Raw genomic sequence first — 27,918 nt, 5'->3', positions numbered from 1 at the left:
TCGACCCAGCTTGCTAAAACACAAATATTAAATAACAGTGATATTTTTCATGGGCCAGTCACTGCAGTCCCCAGGAAGTATTCATGTAAACTTAGAAATGCATTAGCATTGGAACCAGAGATGAGAAATGCGTCGTTTATGCTAGAAATGTGAGTCCAACACCACGGCTCTACTCTTCCCCAAGGGTCTTTCTGGTTTTTTGTCTTACTAATTCTGTGTCTCTTGATATCTACAGGTAGAAGAAAAGCCGTGTTGCACTACAGGCTCCTGAGTGCCAAGGCCCAGTTCAGCAAAGCACACTCAGTTCTCACTGACGTTAACAGCATCTGCTTATGCGCTTCTCCAAAGAGAGGTAGACTCAATCAGGGGCTGAAAAAGGGCTTACACGGACGACACAGAGTGATTGTTCAACAAAAAGTTTGAGGACTAGAGTTATGACGCACCCTCCCCTCCCCCTGGTCCTCCACTCTACTGTAACCACAGAGACTGTTGTTTCCCTAACACAGTACCGAGCAGGGATGGCCAATGCAGGTCCTCACCCAATTTTGGCTTGACAAATCCGTTCGTTATCCCGAGGTTGTCGGCAGCCACCGTCTCCCCATTCACTACCCTGAGGATGGTGAACTCGGTGGCCAACGTGTGCATCACGAAGGGCAGGTCTCGCTCGCGTACCTGAGAACGAGGACAGAAATCACTTGTGACAACGCGTTCCCTGCAGAGCCTGCACTGGACAACAGATGAGATCATGGGGACGTTGTGTGTTGTTACGGGATACAGGAAAACATGCCTGTCATTTAAGCTTGCAGTGACAGATGCCCAGGGGCAGTTACCACCTTGATGGGGGCTTGGTGAGTAAGTTTGATAGTCTCGGTCCAGTTACCAACCCGCCTGCCTCCAACAGGCTTAGAGTCATCACAAAGACTCCAACTGACTTCAGGGGCGATTGGATCAGGGCGAAAAAAATGTGTTTCAATCACTGCATGCCAGCAACGCTATTGCTTTCTTCATGGTGTAGTTACAACTTTGCCCCACAAAACTCTCCTCTGTTGGGGTATAGATGCACAAGCTGCTCTCGTCACCTTATTTCCTCTTACCAGGATGAAGTCTGTCTGATAGGTGGAGAGCATAAACACTGAGATGTTTTGGTCAGCCAGCGGCGCTATGACTGACTTGGCAATCTTAGTCACACCAATGGGCTGGGAGCTAGAGAAGCTTCCTCCTCCAGAAACCACGTTGAGGGCCAGCCAGGTAGCATCTGCCACGCTCAGGTGCTCTGATGAAGGGAGCTCTGAAAAGAGATGAAGGAAAAAATATAAGCGAGTTGCAGGGCTGGAGAACCCCAGATCCACCTAGATCAGGACATGCAATGAAACACCTGGATCACCGTCAAAGCATTTTAATTCATGAGCGGGTCTCAAGACTATACGCACACTCAGCAACCAAGTCCTAAATTTCTCCGTAATCCAAGAACATTTGATTTCAAGATTTTGGTCAGGCTGTTAGAGAAACAAAAGTGTGTGTGGCAGGGCACTGTTTGTGCCTGCCACTTTAAGGACTGAAGCCAAGCAGCCAGCAGGTGCCTGATTAAGGCGGCCATTTTAGATTCAGGGCTGCCTATATAAGCAGGGCATTTTTGCAGCTGGTTGGGGGTGTAGCAACATCATTTGGCTGTGAGGCTTTGTGGAACACCCTGGAGGTAAGGGAAGAGCTGTAGGGGATGGTCAGGAGGCTCCTGGTCCTGGGCACGACCTAAAACTATACCCTGCTGGGAATGGGTGGCCTGGTGGGGCTCTCAGTGGTGCAGGAGCCGCCAGGAAATGCCAGGCCAGTTACCACCTTGGTGAAAGGTGGGTTGGGGTGCCTTATCTCCCACTCTCACAACCGGGTGGGTTGCCCCCTTGTAGGGTTTCGAAGGTGGACCCCAGTGAGAGAGTGGGGCCATAGACTCAAGAAACCTGTCTTGACATCCCCCGACTGGTAAATGCTAGGGCCAGGACCAGAAAGGTTGAAGGGCCAGGGGCCCACCGTGAGAGATGCCCAGAGCTGAGGGCCTGGGGTTCTGACTGGCCTGGAGGTGGGCCAGTGCCAGTAGAGCCAAAGGTCCTGGGGGGACCACACCTGCAAGGGGGAGCAGCTCAGGGAGCCTAGAATGAAGGTGGAGTAGGCTGCCTCAATGGAGGCATCCAGGTAGGGTTCAAACAGTAGGATTCTGGGGCCCAGAGTGGGGCTGGTGATGTCGGTAACATCTGGATGCCATCTGCAAGGCATGGGGTGTGGTGTAGGGGAGGTACGGAGCCGCAGATAGCACCCCCTGGCATCGGGGCAGGAAATGGGCAGCCTCCAACTTAATTAACATCAATTAATTAATTATCATCAAGGCATGGCAGGCGAGAAGGCAGGCGGTTAGCCCAGAAACAGGTGGGTGGGCCACAGGGAAATTGGACCCGAGAAGGCCCCCTGTTACAGTCTCCTATGAACTGCAGAGGCATTTTTATCATCATTTGCATTGTGGTGGCCTAAACCCAAGCCAGAGCCCACTGGGAACTGTACAAGCATATTTTAGAGGTGAGTCCCTACTCCGAAGGACTGTCAGCCTTGGGTATGGACAAATGCTAGCGAGGGGGTGTAGTGCAGAACAGCACCACCTGTCTGCTTGCAAACCAGCCCTATTAAAAGGGGACAAGTTAAAGTCTGCTCGATCCAATCCATACCCCCTCCCCACTGAATACTAAGAGTCGTCCCTGAGCTTCCCATCAGAATCACAGGTGGCAGGAAACGTGGTGGAAAGGACGATGAGGCCACTGCGCTTTGAGAGGGGAACCCTTGTGGAAGGCTGCTTATCCAGGCACAGCAAACAATGGCATAGCAAAAATGAGATAGCAAAATCCATCTACCCTCATGGAAAGTCAAATCATGCTGCACTGGCACTGAGTCACCCTGCATAGATCACTTCCCCATAAGACCGTCCAGGGTGGGATCTAATCCTTGTACCAGACAACCGAGCGCCTGCCCAAGCACTGCAGACAGCCAGAATCACAAAGTGCAGGGTATAAAGAAACCATCATTTTTAATCCTTTTGCTGCTGCCCAGGTCTTAGCAGTTCCTGTCTGACATTAGCAATATGTGCCATGTTGCTCTCTCTGTTTTCTTCATAGGAAGACCATTTGACAGAACAGGTGTCTCCCCTATATGTTTTCAACATGAAATTCAGAGTGGAAAGCAGGGAGCTTGCTCCTGTGGTATCACTCAAGGCTGGGAACCTGGACATATGAGCTCCACTCCCAACCTGTTAATGACAAGAGGTGACCTTGGGCAATTCCCCAAATCTGTCTGCCTTGACTACCCCTTCCATAAAGGAAGATGACTTCTATGTACCATCTTCGTGGGAGGCCATTGGCTTTGCTGTGATATATTAAATGCTACCAAAGACCTTTGGGCCCCCCTATACATTACATTTATGCCACAACTAATTTAAGGTCCAAAAACATGGCAAACCAGCCATAAAAATGTTCCACATATAATGTAGAACATTTTTTATGGTTGGTTTGTTTGGCACCTTAAATTGAACATGTGGCATGCCTGGGGCTGCCCCAGGGTCGGTGTCAACACTCAGCTGGTTGTCAGCACCAGCCCCCAGGGCAGCCCCAATTCTCCAAATGGGCCCAGGGCTGCCATGTAGACCACTGGCAAGGGGAGCCAAGGAACTCCTCTTTCATGTACTCTCTGTACCCAATTTCCCCCACCTCACACAGCTCCCTTGGCTGTTGGGCACAGGGGTCAGAAGCTCCCAGCAGAGGGAACTGAAGAGCTTCCCCTGCTGGTGACTTTAAACCCCATGCCTGCTCCACATGCGTGGCATAGTAGGAGGCATGATTGTTGGGATCCAGGTCGGATCTCAAGACACACTTAAATAAAAGTGTGCAGGGGCCTTCGTGATCTGTGGATAGACAGAAGAAGGAATGAACCTGCAAAGGATACAGACGGGGTGGTGCATTGGGAAGCCCTGAACTTGCATTCCCAGATGACCTTTCCCTCAAGGGTGACAGAGGCCGATGCACCATTTACATTTGCAATTACTGTAAAGTGTTTATTATGTTTGTTTAATTGGATTTAACCAACCCTGTGAAGCATGCCTATGGCCATTTTGTTTGCTTAAGTAACCAGTGTCTCGTAATTCAATTAACATTAAAAAAAAAAAAAAAAAAAAAGGAGAGAGGGAGAGAGATGTGTATGGAAAGCGACTAAATTACCACTTCTGGACACTGTTTCCATTAGGCAGCCAGATGGAAAAGTACAAACCAAATTTTAATGAAACAAACACAGACTGGAGGCTCAACAATTCCATCTAAATAGCATCAAATAAGCTGCGTGGGAAGGTGCCTTGCCCAGGGAGCTGTAAAATGTGCTAAGTACAAAGAATGCTGGAAACACCAAACGTAACATTAACGCAGGCTCAACGAGGCAGAATGAGCAAATAAATAAAAGGCAAAAGAAGGTTGTGCTTGTGCTCCACCAGCAACCCGCCGAGTCAGCAAACGACCAGGCCTATCCTTGTATCTCCCATCACAGGAGTGGGGATGGATGGAGAAACAAAACTGGTGCCCCTTACGCTCCAGATGGAATGGCCCAACCAAACCTTTTTTCCTAGAGAAAGGCAGAGCTCTAGGTGCCTTACACATTCAGATGAGAAAAGCATTTTTGAAGTTTCTAAGCTTGCAAAAATAGCATGGAAACCCCACGATAAGAAGAGACTCAGATTTCCCATGCCCAACTAAGAGAACAGCCTCTCCCACTGCTCCCAAACAGACTTGCAGAGGAGCCTGACAAGATGTTAGAAAGTTGGGGTTTGGTTGCTTTCCTTTTAAAATGAAGCTTATGATATTGTTTGATTTTTAGTTCAAATGTTAGGTCAAGGTCTTCAGAGTATAGTATTTTACAGGATGCTCTGCCCTTCCATTCGGCCGCCCATGTCCCTCACGTGGGGCGAACAGATATTGTGTATGCTACACAGTCACTGCGGCAAGCAGGGACGGGCCACAGAATTTGTGCCATTGCTTTGATTCCTGTTAAATGTATGGGTGTAGAAATTTAACAGGTTCACAAGGGCCACACGGGCCTAAGCAAGAACATTTAAGCTCCAGCATGATGTCACGGGCCTCTGGCTTCCTTAGAAGAAGTAGCTATTGGGTACCACCGGGGTCAAAATGAAAGGTAAGACTTGGTGACTTCTTTACTGAGAGCCTCACTGGATTTTCTGACGTCTCCAACAGATAGATTCAACACCACAGGGAACTGCATCTCTAGGAAAAATGCGCTAGAAGAGCACCAGGCACTGGATAAACCAAATCAAGCAATGAGCCAACTCTGACAGACTAGCTTGGATTCACTTGCTTCAACACCCCTCTTCAGAACTGAACAATACTCTTCCAAGATTTATCTGTAATCACTTCAGATGACTCTTAGACAAAACTGAATTTACGACTCTTGCTCAAGATTACAAGTGACAACGAGGAGCGGGACAATAAGGTCTTGCAGTTTCCAGTCAAGACGAGGAGATGAGATCAACTTTCTATTGCTGGCTCACCAAATGCTCATAAAACATCTGGATCATGCTCTAGTTCCAGCAACAGCACTGAAATCCCTGCAACATGGTGTGAGAAAATGAAGAAATGTCATAGCCCCTTTTTCCTGTACTCATTTCAAATTTGCTCAAGCCATCTAGAAAAGGGTTACAGTGAAGGGTCCATAAGAGTAGCTGGAAAATGAATAGCTTTATAGTGGAAATAGGCATCGTTTGCCTACACAGATAACTGGATCAGTGCTGCCAAATAGGAAAATATGCCCTCTCTCAAGGAGGATAAATTGTGAGCTGGTTCACACAGAGGCAGTTTCAACCTTGCTACAATTAGATACCTACTTGACGACTCTAATTGCCTGCCTAATGAAAATGGACATGTGTGACATTTGCTCTGGTGAATGAAAAGAAGCAAAGATGTGTTTATTTTTGGATTGTTTCCTTGGGTTATTACACTTGCTCAGGGGTGAGCAATTACTTTGACTGGAGGGCCACTTAATGAGTTTTGGGGACCTGTTGAGGGCCACATCTCACCTTTCCTTCCTCTTCTCTCCTGTCTCATCTCATCTCCTCTCTCTCATTTCTTCTCTCCATCTTTCCCTTCCCTTCCCTCCCACCCCCTCCTCTCTCTCTGTCTCTTTTTTTCTGTCTCTCTCCCTCTCTCCCCTTCCGTCCCGAACCTGGATGGAGCTGTAGTTTGCCCTGAAGCTCAGCTGTGGATCCAGATAACGACTTCCACCATGGTGGGCGGGTAGCAGCATCTGCTGTGGGACCAGCCAGCAGGGTCCAGAGCCTGATGCAGAACCTGCCGGCAGTGTCCCCAGCTGATGCTGCCGTCCACTCAGCGTGGCACAAACTCCTAGCTGGGTCCACAGCTGATGCTGCCGCCTGCCCAGCATGGCACAAGGTCCTGGCTGGCTCCACAGCTGATGCTACTGGCAGGTACTGGGTCGGGGCTCTGGGCGGGAGCTTCTGATGCTGCTGGGTGGAAGCAGTCCCACCTGCCTCCCCACATCTAGCACCACGTGACGGCTGGAGCTGCCTGCTCTCCACAGGCCAGATCCAATTAGCTGGTGGCCGTCCACCCGTGGGCTGGACTGAATCTGTTGGCAGGCCAGAACCGGCCCACGGACCGTATTTTGCACATCCCTGTACTAGCTCATCTCAGAGGCGCTTATTTTAATTCAGCACACAGCTATTTTTCATTAGAGCAATATATTGCAGGTGGCATGTTATTCATTGATTGAACGGCACTCACTATTAATCGACTGCTCAAGATTCTTCATCTTATGGTTTAATGTTCATTTGCAGTGCTGCCAACTCCAGAAATCATGAGAAATCATGTTTGCAAATAGTAAGAGTAATATATATATATATTTCTTTCTTTCTTTTTATTTGCTTTCTGGCTTTTCAGCCTGCAGAGCACCCTTGTCTGACTTTTTCAGACTTCCCTCTGCCAACACAGTGGGATAGAGCTTTTCTCTTTTCTTTTGTAAGGGGAGCGAAAATTCATGTGCACCATCACTAAAAATTGCAAGATGCATTATAAAAAATCATGAGCTGTCAAAGCAGCATTTGTGCTGTCACAAGCTTCATGTTTGAAGCGCAGCCGTTCTTCTTTTTTAAAGCGATTTGTTATAAACCGGTTCATTTTTTTTTTTCCAAGGGAGCTTTTCACTGGTCTCCCATTTTCAATCCTGTCTCACAATGAAGCCAAGTGTTATTTTGGGCCAAAAGGCTGGTCCAAAGCCTGTGGGGTTAGGGAGCCATTGGAAGGACTGCACTGGATAGCAAAAATTGGTAAATTGATTAGAATGAGCAATAGGGGAACATTTAATTGTGATTTTGATGTGAAGAAAGGGAGCACTCTGATTCTCCCCTTGCCTGGAAACAAAACAAAAGAGGATCTGATGGGGGGTAACAAAAATGCCTATGGGTTTCTATACAGTACACAGACAACCAAAAAGACCTTGCTGCCTGGATCGCTATACTAAGCCTTTCCCATTCAAGTAATGTGGCAGCTACACTGCATGATGCATGATGCAGTGTAGCAAAGACAGAACAGCGAGCAAGGACAAGCAATATCAACCCACCAGCAATGCTCCACAGGGACTTCTGCAGGGCAGCAGTGCAACATCAGGGATTTTACAATTCAAATCATAACCTTTCAGAGGATGCAAATACCTTTCCTTTCTGCCCTTCTGAAACAACAACAAAAAAGTCTGCTGGCCTCTTGCTTAGTAATTGTGGAGCAAAGACATGTTTGTTGCCACACAAACTATAAACAAACACAGTAGGCAATTTCTAGGAATCGACTTGATGCAGAATGGTTGCTAGGCAGAAAAGTCCCTGGCTTCAGTTGGATTTGAGTACCATATTTAGCTCCCGCACTGAGTGACTTATGTGAACACAATAGCTCAAATGGATGAAAGGACTTAATTTAGCCTAGCGTTGGGAAACAAAGTGGTTTGTCCGAAGTTACAGTGTCCGTGCATGAAGAAAGAAGAAGGGAATTAAACTTTCCCCAAACCCTGCCCACCTAAAAATCACCTAACGTCCCAAACCCAGTCCTGTCTGTCCTCAATTTCAGCATGAGCTCATTCCAAGAAAAGATTTTTCTTTTCCCCCCGCTATGCGCCGGCTTTCACATGAACAGGCAGCTTTGCAATTTTCTCCATTAAGGCTAAACACAAAAGCAATCTCCCTTTCCGCTGCCTGTTTGGTCAGCTGTCACCCTCGCTTCTCTTCAAGTGGCAACAGAGGAGGCAGTGTGCGTCATAATCGATTCGGGTGCACTTCAAGTGTGAGCCGGGAAGCTAAGGGTGTGAAGGGCCCTCTCTCTGTTCGAGTAACGCGGCCTTCCGAACTGCGTTTCTACGTGGCATTACGTACTCCACTTGGATCTTGCAAACGCCGAGATAAGGCCGAATAGCCACGTGCTGGTGGCGCTTAGCAGGAAAGGAGTGAGGCATCTCTCCTACTGGTTCACTGGAAATTTTTAAAGTACTATGAAGTGACCCTGACTAGCGTTGTTTGCAAATGAGATGCAGGTTTCTCAAGGGTCATGGTCAAATGTGCTCCTTCCTGCTCCACTCCACTCTGTATCATTGAAAGTCATTCCCGGGACTGCTGTAGTCGCTTCACACCACGCATGTATTTGGCACGAAGACTCGAACTTTAAATGTGCATTCTTGTGCTTTTAGTACTTTCTTATATCAGCGCAATGAAAACCGATTGTTTCTTTCCAGCCTCCCTTTTCTTCCTCAAACAAGCTATGAAATCTGTAGTCTTAGTTATCTATCATTATAAGTATATGGGCTCCAATTAACCGAACATTGTCAGTGCCATAAGCAAGTGGGGGGCAAGAGGGGTGACTGTCCCGGGTGCTGAAGTTAAGGGGCGCCAACAGGCACTGCCCAGCTGGGCCGGGGCATGGGACAGAGCCGCGAGTGGCTCGTTTGCAGGGTGGGGAAGAGGGATGGTGGGGGGTCAGCTTGTGCTGTCACGTGCACTCCCAGGCAAGCATCAGGGGGTGTAGATACCCTGGATCTGCGTGTAGGGTGAGGGCTTGCCCCAGGCGCCAAACTTCCTCGCTACGGTACTGATTGCTCTGTTCAGAAAGGCATGCTCTGAAAAGTATGCACATGCCATATTAGGGTCGCCTGTACTGTTTCAGTTCAGCTCCCTTGTGCCCACACATTATGAAACAGTCTTCAATTTAATGATCAAATGTTTTTTTCAGGGTGGACCTTGGCTCGGGTTGAATCATATTTGGGAAGCAAAGCAGACTTGTCTTTATTGGAGGGTGCACATAGACTGAAGTGGGAAATTGCAGGGAAACAAAGGATAGTCTTCTGGTGACCAGAGCTGAATGTTACCCTGGAAAACTGGATTTGATCTCTGCCTCTACCAGAGAGTTCCTCTGCCATGCTAGTCAAACCACTAAAACCCATCCAGATCTTCATGGATGATCCCTCGTTGTTCATATCTTATTTTCTGCGTTCTTGCCTCAAGACCCAAAGATGTTCTAAGCACTTGGAAGTGCAAGTGAAGTCAATGGGAGCCCTGCTTTGAACACACTAAGTCAGTAGTTCTCAACTTTTTAGACTCAAGGCACCTCTTCTTAGACTCGGGGCATCCCTCAAAAAATGTCAGATCTTACTTTTCATTCGTTTTGTGACGCTGGAAGAATAATAGAGCAATTCTTTTGTTGCAAAGAACTCAGGAAGACCGTACCAGGTAAGCATGTTTTTGACATTGTGGATTCCTATTTGAAATCTCTGGGTTTATCTGGTGGGTCATGTGTAGGTGTTTGCACACCTAACCGTGCTAATATTGTGCAGCACCCCATGGCACCCTTTAAAGGATCTGGGGTGCCATGGTACCTGGTTGAGAAGTACTGCACTAAGTTGTAAAGAATACTAAATAGTCCAATATAGTCTCAAATCAGGCACCTACTCAATACTTTTGACCTCAGTCTCCCAATGCCTCAGTTCCCTTCAGACCTCCTTTGGAAAATAGATATTTTTTGTTTTGTTCTCAACATATATGCACTGTTTTAGCTGGATTTTTATTATTTTAAACACTTAGTCTAAGGAGATGTCCAACCTGGGGAATTTCAGCCCAAACAGTTAGTTTGGCAAACATATTTAACTAAATGCAGGGTCTCCTGAGAGTGAGTTCTGGACAACTTTAATAAGTGATGCTGCAGCTCTGCCTGTCATACGGGCTTTACTTTCCTCCTAACAGTTCCTCTTGTGGGACATGCATTTTCTTTCATATGGCACCAAGTTATTAGTGCAACGTAGTGGCTCTTAGTTGGAGGTTTTGGCAGCAACATCTCCTAATTCCACAAAGACCAACAGCTAGGATGGAGCATGAAACACAAGATCATGGGTCCATAAAAGGGGAAGGTTTATTTTCTTTACAGTAAGGGATAACAAGTAGGAGAAGCTTGTTAAGAATGATCCTTTCCCAAGCTGCTTGGTTGCATATTCTGGGTTTATATACCTCTTAGCATAAAAAGGTTCAGCTCCACATTACAGAAAACATCACTTACTTTTAACACTGGGTGTTTCCAGTACATTTTCCAAGTAAACAGTGTCTTGGACATGTGCCCCAGTTGTTCCAAGGTCTTATATGCTAAGGATTAACTTAAACCTAACAGGCTATTTGAGGTCCTACATTAAAATGAGTGAATATACCAAGGGTAATTTTCTCATGCTTTTCCAACAAGCTCAATTCAAACTGCTCCCCCGTCTAATAACGAGTTTCAATTTCATACCATATGTGTGAATCCTACACATTATATATGCTGGGAATTGCACTCAATGACCCCGCGTTACCAAGTTCATCTGACTGCAAGAGCCCTTATTATTCACAAAGGCTGGAGTTATCTGACACTTCACTTGAGAGAATCGTACACGCGCCATCAATCCCACCTTTCCTTTATCAAAGCTGGGAGACTTAAAAGAACTTTTTCTGAGGCTACCTCGATCACTCAAGCAACATTTGACCAGTCCGAGAGAAGCATTTTGGAACAAATGTTACCAAGCAGCTTAATGAAAAGTTTTAAGCCACCGAGAGGGTTGTTGGAAGAGCTGTGCTGACGCACTGGCTAGCCCTAAAAGCACCCCTGGAGAGAGGAAAAGACTTGGTCATCTTCCCATGACAATTTTTAGTTATCCAAGCAACTGAAACACTTCTGTGATAAGTCTGGACAAATGAAACCAAAACACCTTTCAGTGAAAGAACAACCTTTTCTCAACCAGTTCTACCCGCTGTAGCAGAAGCTACAACCTCTTATGCAGGAGCTGAGGTCAACCAGAGGTATCTAGAGACGTTGGTATAAAAGGCTTGATATGGTGTGTGCTTGATGTAGCTCATTCTCTATGGGAGGGTGAATCTCAGCTTTCTGAAGAAGGTTGGTAACAGAAGCATTATGTCTAGAGACCTAATAGGAAGAGGTTGCCCTTCCCTTGACCGTTTCTGCGACAGATGAAATTCTTCTGTTTGGTGTCAAGCTGCCCATCTCTAAGGGGAGCACAGCTCTCCTCTCCGCTGCTTGCTTCCTTTTAGCATATCCAGGAATATGCAGCCTCCATCTTTCAGCAGAAGTTCTCATTTCCAAGCTGTCTGTTTAAATCAGGGGTGGGCAATTATTTCAGGCGGAGGGCCGCTTACTGAGTTTTGGCAAGCCATTGAGGGCCGCATGACAGGCAGCCAGGGGCAGATAAATATTAATTTTCTAAATTTTTTAGGAGCCCCGCAGGCCAGATAGAATGGCTTGGTGGGCTGCATTTTGCCCACCCCTGGTGTAAATGAATGCACAGTGCATGGACTGGCTTCCCCACTGAAGGCTTTGCTAACTGGGTGATCAGAGGATGCAAAAACTATGATGTAGTTACACTGGCTGGGTGGGGGCTTCTTAAAAGGTGCCTCGCTGCTCAGCACATCTTCAGTAACATTTGTACAGAGCAGAGGTGACACCATGTGGCCGCTTGATTTATTTATGTCTCTGGAGTTGCCCATTTGTCCCAGTCCCTGTTTCCCAATTAGGGGTGTTGACTGGAATTTGGGCTGGTTCCAGCAATCCAATGAGTCTGGCACAGCTCTGGGACTGGAGAGACAAACCAGAGACTTCGACCTGTTCTAAACTATTCAGCTCTACGAAAAACACATTAACTGAACATCCCAAGAAATATTCTCCTGATGAGGACCTAGATGGGGGCAGTTGTATACCCTGGATACTATTACTGCAGCATCCAAAAGCACTGCATAGACTGTCCACACCTTTCTCAGACTAAGGGGTGAGGTGAGGACCACTCTCATATCCATGTCTAGTGCCATCTCCCTGCCCACAAAACAGAGTACAAATACTAGGAGTTGCCTTTTTTGGAAAGCCCCATCTTTATTTCAGCGGTCCTAGGGTTTGCACCTTTTTAAAATGACCATAGGCAAGATAACAGAAACAATCATAAACCCTTCCAATGCCAAAACTGAGCTAGGATCAGCAGGCACCTTCTTTTATAAATGACCTTTCAACTTATTGAGCACAAACTCCACTGGTTGGGGACCTTCTTATACAAGTGAATGATAACAAGCAGTAAATAAAGGCCCTGCAGGCTGTTACAGACCCATCTAGTGACTTTTAATGCTGTTGGCCCCTGAACCAGCACAGGGTACAGGTGGTAGTAGATGGGTATCCACTTAAGAGTGCAAGCTTCTTGAAGCAGTAAAAGACACCATCTGCAACCCGATAGGGCGCACAATCTAATCCACCATCTGCCTTAAAATAGGAGGAAGGTTGTGGCAGCAATATCTCACGGAGCCGGGCTGAATTCTACAACTGACTTCCACCCCTTGACAGGCAAGAGCCTGGATTTGGTGACTATCAGGCCATGCTACAAAAGGCACGTGTTCTTTCCGGTTTTTAAGGGGAACAGACCTGCTGCGAACAAAAGGTGAGTATGGCTTGGCCTGAAAAAGGAACAAATGAAGAGCTTTGGATGAAAGCTGGCGTACAAACTATGGGTGAAGAAATAAAGATGGCTGGGCTATATATATAAACTGAAGGATGCTGCCTTAGCATATGTAACTTTAAGGTGGAATCCAACATGGAAAAGGAAAAAAAAAAGCAAGACCCAAGGAAACATGGAAAGTACAAAATACAGAAGGGAAAGGAAAAGGCTCCAGCTGGAAATCCATCGTATCAGCCCCTAACGGCGTCCAATGACATGCTCTTGTCCAGACCTTCTTCACTTCAGGTGTGAACAGGATGGGCATAGCATAAGATAGCAGAATTTGGTGCAGATTTTGGGGACGCATAGAGTTGTTTTTAAATATGTATATGCTACCCTGGGCAATGGATAGGCATTCCACTGAGATAACATGTTTCATACATCACATATACACGTGCACATGCATGGATCACTCCCTCTCCTTAAGCTGCATGATACAACTTCATGAATTTGAAAAACAAGAAAAAGGTAAAAACTAGGTGTGCACCAATAAAGAATTTTTTGGCCGATACCAATGGGTGATTTTTAACCAGCCATATCTGCTGTTACTGATCCGACTGCCAATATGCAGCCCGGCAACTTGGAGAGCAGTGTCTGGCAGATAAGTCTGTGGGGGTAAGAGGTGTGGGGGACAGATAGAGAAGCCCATGGTGAGGGAAGGAGTGGGGCAGGGGTAGGGCAGGATGAGGGCAGGCTGCCCGCTGCAGCCTCTTCCTGGTGGGGGCAGCTGGGCCAGGGCTGCGCTGGGAGACGGGGCTATGGGGTAAGATACAACCACCCCAAAATTTGCTGTAGCTCCCCTGTGGCCACCCTCCCCATGCTGCTGCCGTTCACCCCACCCCTGCCCGCCCTGAGCGCAGCCCCCCTGCCAGGAAGAGCCCAGCATAGCCCCCAGCCCCAAGCGTACCCTTGTCCTGTGCACAAATCCGGGGGGGGGGGCACATGCCTCCCCCGGGGTGCACGCAGCAGCGGGAGCCACCCCCCTGCATGTCCTCCCCGCCCCCCATGACCCTGGACAAGCTGCCCATGGTTCCGTCTCGCACCCCTCCCTGCCCCAGCCCCACTTTCTCCCTCACTCTGGGGGCTGTGATCTGCCCCTCACCACCAATGCCCCTTCCCTCCCCTCCCCCACACAGACTTATTGGCTGGATGCTGCTCTCCAAGCTGCCAGGCTGCACTCCTGGCTGCATGCACGCCGTGGCTGTGCCCATGCACGCAGCATTGATCTGCGACATTATCGGCCAACAAAAAGCCGATTGCTGATGATGTCAATTTTCCTTTTATCGGTGCTTGATACAATATGGACCGATGTATCGGTGCACCTCTAGTATAAAGCCACTTGCTCACCTAGACTGCAGGTCTTCAGCATTCATGTCAAGGGCACTATGGGTGGCTTTGGCAGCAGTAGCATGCTTCCTAGGCTTTGCTGATGCTCCTCTTGCTGCTTTGTAATGATAATCTATATTATTAGTGTAGGGCAGGTGCACTGCAGTAGCAGGGATGGAGAGGTGCCCATTTTTATAGAACACATACAATAGGGGAGAGAGCGCATACAATGCTACACCAACATGGCAAGCAATTACCTGAACAACGGTCATATCTATCCATGCAGAAAGGGCTGGATTCTGTTTCAGGGATGAGACCACACAAAATGGGCATTTACACTGCAACACTTAGAAACTTCACTACAGATATCCTTGCCTTGCGGTATCCTCTGTTCATCTCTGAAATGGTGCCGGGACTTAGGTTACTCACTGAACTAAGACAAATACCAAGCACTTGCATTGCTAACGTCAAAGCAGCATTGAACACAGGGCCAGGAGACATCTCTCCCTAACCACAGATGTCTGAGCTTCTGCATGGCATGCTGGAAGTGGGAACATTGCTGGGTCAGGACTATATTGTATGCACATACACAGACCAGGTCTCTATGTCACCCTTGAAACTGCAGGAAGTCTGCAGCTCCTGCAGCCACGCTGCCTCTTGCTATCTGCTGGCACAACCCTGCAGGCAGGGCATTAAATTGGGACCCTACGTTCTATTCCTGGTTCTGCTCCTGGCCTGCTGGATCACCTCGGGCAAGTCACTTCACCTCTCCATCCCAACATGTCCCTACCAAGCTTTGGCTGGCTCATCTATTTACTTCACAAGGACACAAAAGTAGGGGCTGCCCCCTGCCCTGTTGTACATACAACAGTGAGCCTGGTGAAGCACCAATCTTGGTAGGGACCATCAGGTGATTTGGCAATACCACTAGTATTAGCAGCAGCAACTCAGTAGACAGAGGAGACGTCAGGTTAGCCATCTGGTCAAGTAACACTGCAAGAGACCACTCTCCAATTCTGATGTCTCCTTTCCATATGGCTTCTAAAAAGCCACTTGTGGCGACAGACAGAATTAGCTGAGCCGCAGCCTGCTAATCCAGGACTAGACTTCCATTATGGTGAGGGTCCCCGTGCCCTTCCTTTCACCTTCAAGGCAGAAAAACAGCAGCAGCTGCAGAAGTGCAAGTGTGTGTGTGTGTGTGAGTGATACTCCTCTTCAATCTAAAACCAAAGTAAATGGCTCCTGGAGTCAACATCTGGAGTGCAGCTGGCTACCCTCTCATTAAGGAAAAGCCAGCATTTCCCAGAGGGAAGAGTCCATTTGCAATGTGAATAAGCTCCTCTCACAAGGCAGGTATCTCTAGCCATGTCAGGAAAGATACATTCTTTCTCCAGTCTCCAAGTCTTCCCTCCAACCCCTGCCCCAACTCCCGCATTTTAAACCTCAGGAGGAAAACTGCAGACATCCTTTTGATCCCCTGATGGAGGCTGGGACCCCCCAAACTGTAGTGCTATTTAACCCTCTGTGCTGATGGCTTTGTTCCCCCACACACCTACAACCAGAGACTAATAGCAGTATCTGGGATAATTGATTTAACAGGTCTCCATGCACAGAGAGTGTCATCACATGGCCATGTTGCTCACACAGTGAAGCTGTGAGGCCCGGCAATGCGCAAGCCTTCAAAAATTCCTCCAGGAGCATGTCCCACCCTAGCAGTGATTTGCAGCAGAGGTGATGAGTGGACCACGGATGCATCAAGCAGGGTATACCTCACACTCCCTAGAGCTCCTGCACATTCAAACCGCAGTTGGTCTAAATGGACTGAGTTATGCATGATTTTTATTCTTTTCTGGAAGGTATCCTGCTTAGCAACTTCCTCCGTAAATACGTGCTTACGTACAATACCATGTCACCAATTTGCATGCTTTGATGATGCCTACTGTTATTTAAGGTAGTGTTGAAGTGATGTTGAAACAAAGATGGTCCAGAAAATATGAGAGGCTTGCATCTGCCCCCACCGTATGTACAAATCTGGGGGGCACATGCCCCCCCTCCATACTCCTCCCCCGCAGGAGTGCGCACAGCAGTAGGGAGCCACCCCCTCTTCCCATTGAACAAGTTGCCTGTGGCTCTGTCTCGCTCCCCCCAGTGCCCCCAGGCCCAGCCCCTGCCCCACTCCCTCCCTCACTGTGGGGCCTCAATCTGTCATCCCCTCCCATAGACTCACCTACAGGCAGCCTTGGGCTTTACTCCTGGCCACGTGCGTATGTGCATGTGCACACATGCACATGGTGCTCCCTGCATGTGCACACATGCACATGGTGCTCCCTGCGCCTTGCTCCCCACACCCCTTTGCAGGCTGGAACTCTGCCAGCGTGCAAGGGGAAACCCGCCGTTTCCCGCGTTTTTCCATGGTGAATGGAAAACATGGATCCCGGCATGATACTGGGAATCCAGGACAAATGCTGTCCCCGAATCATACAGCTCGGGACCGGGATCTGATGTTTCCATTTTGAGACTGTCCCATCCAATTAGGGGCAGATGGCTACCCTACCCTCTTCCCGAAGGGGGCCGGGTACTTGGTGCCTATGTTTTAAACAAACTTTTGGTATGTCGTACCCTTCCTCCAGTCTCTGGGAGGAAAGCAGGCACAGCAGAGCAGTTGGAACAAAGGTTTGTGTAAAAATCCATATGTAAATAGAAGGGGATATAAGAGAAAGTATCAGGTAACCAAAAGGCAAGAGAGATGTAGCAAAAACTTAATGAGTGGGGAGCAGGGTCATTCATGGAGGGTTGTTATCACCTGTAAAGTAGCAAGCCCCGACTCCCGGTCAGGTACTTCAGCCACTAGACAACACCCGCTCTCTGCCTTCAGTTATAACAGCATGTGCTTGAAAGCTAGGATCAAAAGTCCATTTTCCTCCTTGTGTTTCAAACACTCACAATAAGGCGCTGCAGCTAATCTTTCACACAAATCTCATTCCCTGGCACCTATGGTTTCAATTCTCGCTCCAAGTGCTCTGAGCTCCCCCGAGCCCTCTCACCTCAGCCTTGCCTGAAGCAGGGTCAGTTTTCTTTCTGGCGCAATCCCCGCGATGGTAGCAACAGCATCTGCAGGGATCACATCTGGGCCTAGAAACGTGACCCTGCACTATTTAAGTTTAAGGATGAGGTCCACTGGCTTGAAGACATCTATTAAACAAAGACCCATGCTAGGCTGGCATGCTCTCCAAGGCAAGTATACGCCTTTTGAATTTCCAAAGTCTCAGCAGTTAGCTCCCTGTATGCAACTTTGCACGTATAAAATGCCAGGTGTGGTCAGACATTTCTACCACGGTCTTCTTCATTGGCTAATGGCATGGTGGTTACAATTCCAGCCCAAAATGAGGCACGGATATCAGCCCTGAAGTGTGATGCTCCAGGCAAAAGCCTATTTGTTTGTGACGCTTCATACTACAACTTCTAAGCAGATCATTGTCTTTAACAGATTTATCTTCACAGCAGGAAGTGTTACGGTCATCATCATGCTATAGACAGAAATAAATATAGAGTTGAAGGGACTTCACATAGGAGCAAGAAAGATTCACCAGGCACCCCTAGTCCAGGCTAGTACCCTAACTACTAGACCATCCTTCCCTTCTGTGGAGCATGAGCACATGCCCAATGGGCTACAGTCACTACCACAGTAGCCATCTGGGGGTGAAAATACACACTGCACTTAGACCATACTAGATAAGGGGAATGTTAAGCCGTGTTAAAGTTAGAACGGGTTATACCGCGTTAAGAGTTAATACTGTTTCTTCTATGTACAGCTCTGACTTGTCATTAGACAGCTGGGCAGCAGGAACATGGCTAGGACCCAAGATACCTGAGCTCTTTCCCCTCATGGAGGGGAGGGAGATGCTAGGAGTGCGGCATCCTGGGATGCTGGATGACTGCAAATAATGCTTTTATATCCATGGAGCAGAATGAAGTTACCCGAACACGAGCTAGGGGGCATGGCCCAAGGTTAACCCTCACCTGAAGTGACACGACTTAGAGACGTTCAGGGGGCACTTAGCAGAGTTAACCAACTTTAACTAGCAGATATGTTTGCATTTTAAGTGCCTTTAATACGGTCTAAGTGTAACGTGTAACTTTTCCCTGGGATCCCAGAGGGCACCATGGCTCACTCATGGTAACAGGACTGAAAAGGAAAGAATTTGAGAACTTTATGCTGCACGGAAAACTTAATAGCAGAGGGCAGGAAAGGCAGGAGCAAGAGAAACAGATGTGCCTGAGGTTTAACCTCCCGATTTTCTTGATGAATAAAAGCCAAAAAAGGCAAATCTGGGAACAACAATAAGACAAAAACTTGACTGCCTCTGTGCACAGTTTTTTGCACTTGCCCTTCCCTTACTGCGTCTGAACCCCCTACAGCTGCTCCAAGCCCTTCGAGCAGACACGACACGAATTCTGCACGCTGATGGCTTACACATCTCACACACAGGGAAAACAAAAGCCCGAGACTCAAACCGAGTAGGTACATGAGAGCCACATTTAACTTAACCAAAAGTGCACAATTCCTCTCTTTCAGCATTCACCTGCTCTTGCCATGGACGGTATGCAGCCAGGATGAATGAACAGTTCGATCAGACTGAGCACTGGAGTCCTAACCCTGGATTTGGGCAGTTGTGCAAACTGTCCACAGGGAAACAAGTGGCGTGAAATCCCCTGATGCCGCATTCAGTCACAACTTCGAAGAGAGGTGTAGCTGGGCAGCTCCATGCTGGCTGGTGCCATGTTGACGGCATGGCATGGTCAGCTACCCTAGCAATGGTGGCTTCTTTTGTGCTCGCTCTCTATCCCCAAAGGCAGTGTCTGAGGCTGTTGCCCTGGTTGCTGCCCCCTCTTACATGGACACTGGCTCCCAAACCTGGGAAGTTCTGAGCTGTCCAAGGGCAGCTGGGACCAGCCGCGTGTTTGCAGAGAAATGCAGATTTCCTCGGTGTCTATGGTACATTTGGCGCAGCCCACCTGTTTGGACTGTGCTTCCACTCCGGCTTTGGGCTTGTCTTGAACCACAACCTCAGGCAAAGTTTGCAGCATATAACATAGCTTATTCTTAGGGATCCGGGTTTTCCGTTCACCATGGTGGCGGTGTCCAGCCCTGCTCTTCCATGCCATGCCAGGTCCCTGCCACTGGGACACAGAGGCCTCAGGGCAGCAGGACAGGGAACCTAAGCCTGCACCCACCCTGCACACGCCACCACCCCAACGGGCTTTACCTTGGCTGTGCCGCTTGTGGGGTAGGGGGTCAGGCTCTGCACCCTGCTCCACCACAGCAGATGCTGCCTCCCACAGGTGCTGCTGCAGGAGGCAGGGGGCTGTTGACCCGGGTCCCTGGCCTGTAGCCCTGGCACCTGGCAAAGCTGGGGGGGCAGGGGGCTGTGGCTCAGGAGTGAGGGGCAATGGCAGGGCACTAGCATATCAGGGCTGCTCAGTGCCACAAAGCAGTGGCAGGGGGACAGCCAGAGTTGGACCTGCATCCTGGGGAGCAAAAGGGGCAGGGGGAGCTCTCATTTTCCATGATAAAACCCCCCAAATCAAATGCCAAAATGTATAGGTATTTAGAATTTATTCCATTATACGGATTGAGGCATTGGTAGGCTTCCAAATGTCTTTAAAATTGTAAATATATCAATAAAACCTTGTGTTCAACTGATACCTATGTTTATAGCGGTGTTTAATTTCAATCATGGAAAAACGTGGATTCGGGGGGTTTTAATCAGAGAATGTGTGGTTTTTAAACAGAAAACCAGGATCCCTTCTGATCCCTGAGGCCAGGCTGACTTCTCAGCCGCCACAGAGGAACTGCATTTTTGGATGAACTGCTTTGGTGTCAGGTCTGAATCACAGGAAGCACAACTGTTCCCTTTCTCACATTGCAAGTTATGTCTGGGCCCCCAAAAACGGTGGAGGCAATGGGACTGAATGAGAAGAACCCTATTTAAAATTCAGGCGAGCATCTGATACGCAGCGAGACTGGCCGGCGAAATTCTGCAAAGCAAATGCATTTACATGGAAATTTTCAAGGTCTCCAAGTGCTGACGTCCTCTCTCTAAATGTCCCCGTTTCCCTGCCTCCCCAACCAATTTCAACTAGCGGTAATATCAGAGGAGACACTTTGCAATAAGCCTTGGTCATAAAAATGTATCCTCGGGACCTGGCGTTCATATATTTGTCCTTATTTTTCATGACACAATACACTGTTGTAAAGAGTTGAAGATGCTGGTTAGAATTATACAGGCCATCTTTCTTACTAATGCCTCTGAAGAACCAATTCATGCTTTATTGAAACTCTGCAAGTAATCCTTTGCCCTTCTTTAGCACTGCCCCAAGTATTAGGCATTTAAGTCTAAAAAAACCATGCGAAGAAGGCAAATCATCCTGTTTTATTGACGGGTAAGCTCAAGCATGATGAGATTAAGGGCATACTTTTTAAAAATAAAGTGTCCAAGGCACTAAGACTCTTACGCATATGGAACTGAGAAGTGCTTAGGTCCCATCTGAATATGGGGCTTGGGTACATCTGTACAGCCGTCACTGCTTTGACTCCCACACTTAAGCTAGCGTTGTGTGTGCTAGTGTAGCAGCCACGAGCAGTCTTGCTACAGCAACGTGGAACCCATCGTAGGCTGCAGAAGCTGGGTAAGCAGGCAGCCCTTAGGCTGGGTGCCATGCTGCCATGGCTAGACAGCAACCCGTACCTCATCTGGCAGCTGCTTTAAGCTGTGACCGCCGTGGGGACACGCTCTTTAATGGTTTTGAAGTTTCTCTTCCAAGTGCCGTGCCCAAAGCCAGGTACTAAAGCACCCAAGCCCTGACATCTGGTGCCCTGCTCAAACCCCATACTACAACTGCCCTTCTTTGCTGCTTGCTTTCACAAGCAAACCTCCTTGCAAGAATGCAGACTTAGCCTTCAGAAGGACCTGGCTGATGCAAACACCCTTCTCTTCACTCGCAACAGATTGAGAAAGTCTGGAGAAGGGAGGCATCGTTTCAAAACTAACGTGATGCTAAATAAAACCGACGGCCTGATGAGACCCCTAGGACCTTGCACTCCTCTGCTATACACGAGTTCTCTCCTGGACGCCCACCTAATACATAGGGTGTTAATGAGACGTGAAAATAAAAATTACAGAGATAAAATCAGGTGATGCAGGTTGGCTCCCTGCTCTAGATATTTAAAAGGATTCATCATGTTTAGGTTACAGACTTTTTTTTTTTTTTTTTTTTTAAAGAAAATGTCTCCTCTGCTTTGAAGGTGTCCTGGAAATATGCTGGTGGATGCAGGAAGGGGCTTTTTCCATACTCTGTTTAAACCGGGAGACTCTTTTCTTGGCTTGGAGATGCTGAGTTATTCTAATCTAGAGGCATTATAAATCTTTCTCATTTCTGGCAAGTCAAGTGGGCAGGTGCCAGAATTACACTCTCTAACTTGCCCTGCTCCTTTTAATACTAGCAGCACAATCAACACCACCTTTTCCACGGATGGAGTCGTAAAAGCCATGACATGGTGCAGGAGTGCCACTGACCCTGAGATGATGTCCCACAAGCCAGTGGTGGAGCACGAAAGCCCATAGGAAACACAGCAGCCAAACGGGACAGTAAATCACCAGCGAACGCAAAAGGAGACAAACATCTCCACTCCCTCCTACGTGGCTCCACATGCTGATACATGCCTCCAAGCCATCCTTGATCATCAATCCAGTTTCACTGCTGTCTTAGGCCAAAGGCCTCATTTAGCGAAGCAGCTCGCAGTGAAAAGCCACCAGGACCCCTTGTTCCTTTAAAGATGAAGGCAGCTTTTGTGGCAAGACAGTCTACTCCATCTGCCCTTCAAGAGATCCAGCTAAGGCTCAGGGAAAGAAGGCTGGTGTGAATTCCTGGTTAAGATTTATATTCCCTCTAGAAATGCAATCCACAGCTCACTGTGCTTCTCTCTTGGCTGAGGCATCCTTTCCACCTGCTCCTTGGTCATTCTCCGAAGCTTTCAAGAAATCTTTACCCATCTTCTCTTGCGACCTCCCTGCATCCCCACCAGCATGGCAGCAACCCAGGTTATCCCCAGTCAGTGCCAATCCCCATACCACATCTGGAGTCAAGCTGCTGACTGCTCCTTGGGGAAGTTTGTGAAACGGCAGCAGATTTTCCGTAAAGATAAGTGAATAATTCCCTCCGGATAAACTGAAACGTCACAAGTAAGCCGTAGAGAAAAAAGTAACCCGGTTCATTTTGTTTTTGCCTTAACTCCAGCAACCAGTGCTTGGTCACCAGCTAGCTAGTCACTAATGTTACACCTTCTAACCAGGCCTCTGCCTGGTGCCCCCTTCAAGGATGCCTTCCTATGGAGGACTGATCAAACTGGAAGCCCGTCCCTGCTGCTGACGGCTGGTGCAAAGATTAGCTGTATGGAACGTAACCTTTTGCTGTGCATCATGTCTTTTCAACTGCTGGATCAGTTGTCCAGCAACTCTTTTTTATGGTTTATAAATTACAGAAGGGAAGCAGTAAACTCACCAGGGAGAAAAAATGGCACTTAGCCCAACAAACTGCAGCAAGGGACCTAATATGTCTCAAATCTGGGGATTTTAAGATGATTAAGAGATCCATTCATTACGTCAAGGGAGAAATGCAAGACAACAATCTCTATGAAAGGACATGACTGAGCAGGACTTTCAACTCCCATCCACGCACTTAAATTATACAAGAAGCGGGTATTGTTAGTGTCAGCTTTCCTTGAAACCCACGTGATGTTGAAAGAGCAGTCACAGATAGAGATACTGTTATGGGCAGCTCATTGAGCGCAAAACAAAAGCTTTTTCTTTACAAGAAATTAAAAACGAGGAAACAAACACTGACCCTTGCATAAGCTGCAGACTGGCTCCGGCAGAAAATTACTTACGTTCATGTTCCAGATCAATGGATCGATGTCTATGGAAAACAATTAGCACCCTAAAATTATTCAGGAAGAAGAGGGGGCAAACGAGAAGGAATTATAATAGATCTTCACAGTTTTGGAAGTTAACGCTTGACTCCAGAAATATTAGTTGAATGCAAGTAATAATCAGAGCTGTTGCAGGAATCTGCTGCCTGACATCCTGGGAAGCTGGCAGAGCAGGAGAAAAAAAAAGAGACGATGCTCAAAGAGATGGGTTGCTGCTGAGACTTGTATCTAACATACGGGATAATGGCCTGTTAAACGCACTCTACGCCTTCCTGAGATTTTGTTTACAAGGCTGGAGGCATGGGTGGAAACACCAATGTTGGAGGACAGATGTCAGGGTGGACCACGGCGTGCGAGGTCAGTTCAAGGGTAGAAGGCTAGTATAGGGGGTTAGGCTAGTCACAGGTCACACAGATGTAGGCTAGGCAAAGGTACTGGCAGGTATTTAGGCAAGGATCAAAGAATGGGGTCAGGCCAAACAAGGTTCGGAAGGGATCTAGGCAGGAGCAAACAGGAAGGCAGGTTAGGAGATGCAGCCAAATCATCTGTTGCTCTCTGGTGTCTGGTCTAAGTTTAAATACTTCAGTGTGGGTGGGGAGCTCTTCCTGAGAGCTTGGGGATGACTCAGCCAGGGCCCTGATTACCTCCCGCTGGGTCCTGGAGTTGGATCAGCCCAGTTGGGCCTAAACTCATTACAAGAGGAAGTTTTCAAGGAGACAGTTGCACAGAACTGAAGACCAGTCTGTACCATTAACATAACCAAGCTGGGGGGGGTCGAGGTCAAAAACCTTGCATACTCCCTCCCAGATTTACCAGCTGCCTGGTGATGTTGCATTTACATTACAAACGACACCTAGGTCAGGGTGAAAATGTAACCCTGACCTGGCCCTGTGATTGGCTTGTACTTAGGGCACAGATTGGCACTAGATGACCTCATGAGGTCCCTACTTTTCTATGATCCTGTAAGGCTAGGGACAGAAATTACACATAAACCAGTATAAGTGATTGGTAACCGGTTCAAATCTGTAAGGCAATAGAAGTTCTGCATGCAAACTGCTTTCAAAATGGCCAATATCAGTTTAAGATAAGCCTGGCTGGATGTAGTGTCAGACTTAACTGATTTAGTTTATTGAACTTCTGTCCTAGATTCCCTCCATATTCAAGTTAACTCACAGTCCCCCAGAATCCCAGAAAGGCTTTGCATCTCCCCTGCAAACCCCACTTCGCTTGGCGGGGGCGGGGGAAGGCTAGCCTTGGCCCAAGCTGTCTGCTCCAGCTGAGCAGGGAGGTGTGCTCTAGGGCCCCCGGGGTTCAGGCCTACCTGAGCCACTGCAGACATGTGGCTGCATTTCCAGAAGCAAAAGTGAATGTCTGTTCACTTGCTTATTGGTTCAATTTACACAGCTGGGACTAATCTGAGAAGGCTGAATTGATTTAGCCTCAGGCTTTTTGACTGTCTATACTTAGCTTAAGAGTCAAGCTGGACTTGTCAAAGATCAAAATGGCAGCATTTCAGTTGAGCTTGGTTGGAGTCAGGTCCGTGTGTGCACCTACTTGAGCTTCAGAGGAGGAAAGCATCCCTGCTCAACACTGCCCCTTACCACCTGGGAGCATCCTTCTTGCAGTTTGTATTAAATGAAACTCCTAACAGTGCATAACCTGCCACGTTCATCTCACTGGATGGTACAATGGTTTCTCTCTAGCAATTGCAACACCTATGCTTTTGTTAGCAGTTGGAAGACTGATTGTGAGTAACTTAAAGGGAGGTGTTTATTATATACATTGCATTGCATGTCTCTACATAAAACAGATTCCCCTTCTGCAATACGAAAATAATCCTGTGGTTAGGCTTCCTATCAGAAGTGCCCTCAACCAATTTATGTGCAGCCATGAAACACGTCTGACTCCTCCAAACTCTCCAAGACAAAGAGAGTCACTTGCTCACTTGCAGCCTGATGTCAAGCCCATTGAAGTCAATGGGGATCTCTCCATTTTCTTCAGTAGTCTTTGGATCAGGCCACTGGAGAAGGCTCACCTTTGTCTGTGCACTTGCTTTCTTTCCTGGGTACGTGTTCTCCCTGTTACTATATAATGCAGGCCTGAGGTGTGAGGGCTGGATATCGAAGACGCAGAGGAATTAAGCAACCACAAGATGGGCATTACTCAGGCCACACGCTTCTGTGAGCAGGCTCCAGTGAAAGCAAACCGCTCGTCTGCATGGTTTTATAATATCAAGAATGTGTTTACATCTAATCCGAACAGCGAGACCAAGGCAATCTGAGTGCAAAATTCTTGCAAGCACTGATACTCTTAACACTTTGAAAATCATGCTAATCTGATAAGGCACCGAGGGAATTATGCACGTAAACAAAGCCGGCTCCTGATAAGGAGCATTAGAGATAGGGCATTCCACATATTTAGCCCTCCACGGGAGGGAGAGAAAATAATAGTTCACATTGTTCCCTACAGATCCTGTGCTGGAGAAACTCCAGCAGGGGACTGCACGGCTGCCTTTGGAAACAAGGGAGGCCAGACTGCCTGGACCATTGCTTGCTGTAGCCTGCAACCAGAAAAATGAAATGGTTGGATACGATCATTGCTACTCACAGCTAGGTTTCTGCAAAGGAGAAAACGTTATTGCAGCATCTCCTGCCCCACAGCACAGACATGCAGAGAGTGAGACACAGACCTAGGCTTCCCACAAGAAGGAAAAATGTCTGTGACAAATGAGGTATTTGCGAACAAAGTTCAGACAGGAGCGGTCTGTTTTTCTTTCCCCCTAGCATCTATGTGTTCGGTCAGCACTCGGCAAAAGGCGAGCTCATCCTAGGTAAATGGCTCCATTTAGTTTAGTGCATCCTGAAAAGCATCCTGGCAAGACCACAAACGTATAACCTTCCTCCAACTTGCTTGCTGCTCCCCCAGAGACAGCTCTCCGGAAGCATGAGCTGCACCGTTTGAGGAATACCAGGCTAAACGTTTATTATTTATGGTGACAGAAAATGAAGTGCTATCTGGTAATCTGAGCCCGGGCCTGGGAGCCTGAACGCTTGAAGTTTTAATCCTAACTCAAAGATCAGTCTTCCCAATGCCTTTGGGCACAAGAGAGGGCCATTTTCAGAGCATCCGTAATTTGTGGTGGCCAATTTCAGACACCCAGGACCTGATTTTTTCCAGATGCTGAACTTGGCTGGAAGTCCCTGGGAGCACTTCTGAGAAATCAAGGCCATGAACTGGGCATCTGGAAAAGCCGGCACCCTGGAATAATCAGCAGATGCTTTAGAACAGCGTTTCTCAACCCATGGGTCATGACCCAAAAGTGGGTTGCAAGAATATATGAAAGGGTTGCGAACAAACTTTAAAAATAGATCAACAAATTTAAAAGATGGATCCTCCTTTCAAGGAGAAAAATGTGGGAAACCGTGGCTTTTCCCTTGCAGGCTGGCAGAGCTCCAGCCTGCAAGGATTGCGTGGGGCTCCCCATGCCCCGGGGCTGAGGCCTGGGGGCAGCGGGTTGGGAGTGAAGGGTGCTGGGTTGGGACTGCCCATCGCCGTTTACAAATGGGTCCTGGCACAAAAAAAAAGGTGGAGAACCACAGCTTTAGAAAACTTTGTCGCCAACTTCTCCCTTTTGATTTCCTTGGTTGTGTAACGGGGACAGTAATCCCTGCAGACCTACCACCCAGGAATGGGGTTAGGACTGGCAGTACTGTCATGCAAAGCCTTCTGAAGGGAAAAAGGGCCATGCAAATATGATCAACACCAAGCAGCGATAAGGAATGAAGCAGTGCAGGAGGATATCCTGCATAAGGTGTAAAGACACCTTAGTACAGGCAGGTCGGTGAAACCACCAAGGTCTGATATCCTGAATGCTGCCCTGAGTTGAGGCAATGCAAACCCGCTCCTGAACTATATTAGTAGAGCCTTGGAGGTGGGTTAATCAGCCCTGCTGAAAGGCACAGTGAATTAGCTGGGGTGCAGCACCACCCTAGTGATGTTTCCTGCTGGGGAGGCAGTGAGCGGACAGTTTGCTCAGACAACTCTGCACAGGACTGCCATGCCCTAATGTAGGCTGGACCCGTGCAGCGTCACCCAAGACAGCTCTATCTACTACAGTGTCAGCACCAGGGCTAATTAGCCCAGCTGCCGGGCTATGTTGAGATGGCTGCACCACGCTACTTCAAGTTGTGGCTCCATTGCTGCTGGTTTGGGTCACGTGCACACAACTCAGGACTAGATTCTCCTTCCCTCAATACAGGTGTCTGGATGTGCCCTGGAAACAAGAACAAGCCATGCTGGAGGAGTGGACTTTACCTGGTCCGGTCTGTGAGAAGCTGCTGTGACTTTCAAAGCACCTTTTTATGCCACTGATCACTTCATTATTGCTAATAATCAACAGGAAGGGGAGTGTAGGAACCCCAAGTGAGATCAGGGCCCCAGTGTGCTAAGCGCTGCATGTGCACACAATGAGAAATGTGCCTATTGCTCTGAAATCTCCAAATTTCAGC

At 47.9% G+C, this 27,918-nt stretch overlaps 1 protein-coding gene across 4 annotated transcripts in view; it reads right to left on the bottom strand.

Annotated features, from left to right (window-relative positions):
* The window catches only part of CASTOR2 (cytosolic arginine sensor for mTORC1 subunit 2), a 172,556-nt gene that overhangs the window by 10,700 nt on the left and 133,938 nt on the right, over positions 1-27,918 (bottom strand). For all 4 annotated transcript variants that reach the window (XM_025208074.1, XM_006027023.3, XM_025208075.1 and 1 more), the window contains exons 3-4: positions 1,095-1,288; positions 540-672 (exon numbers count right to left, since the gene is read on the bottom strand). In XM_025208074.1, the coding sequence (XP_025063859.1) occupies positions 540-672; positions 1,095-1,288 (327 nt within the window). The remainder of the gene's footprint in view (positions 1-539; positions 673-1,094; positions 1,289-27,918) is intronic.

Source organism: Alligator sinensis, unplaced genomic scaffold, assembly GCF_000455745.1.
Source record: "Alligator sinensis unplaced genomic scaffold, ASM45574v1 scaffold1291_1, whole genome shotgun sequence".
In the NCBI taxonomy this organism is placed as follows: Eukaryota; Metazoa; Chordata; order Crocodylia; family Alligatoridae; genus Alligator; species Alligator sinensis.
This window is presented reverse-complemented; position numbering and strand designations above follow the sequence as displayed.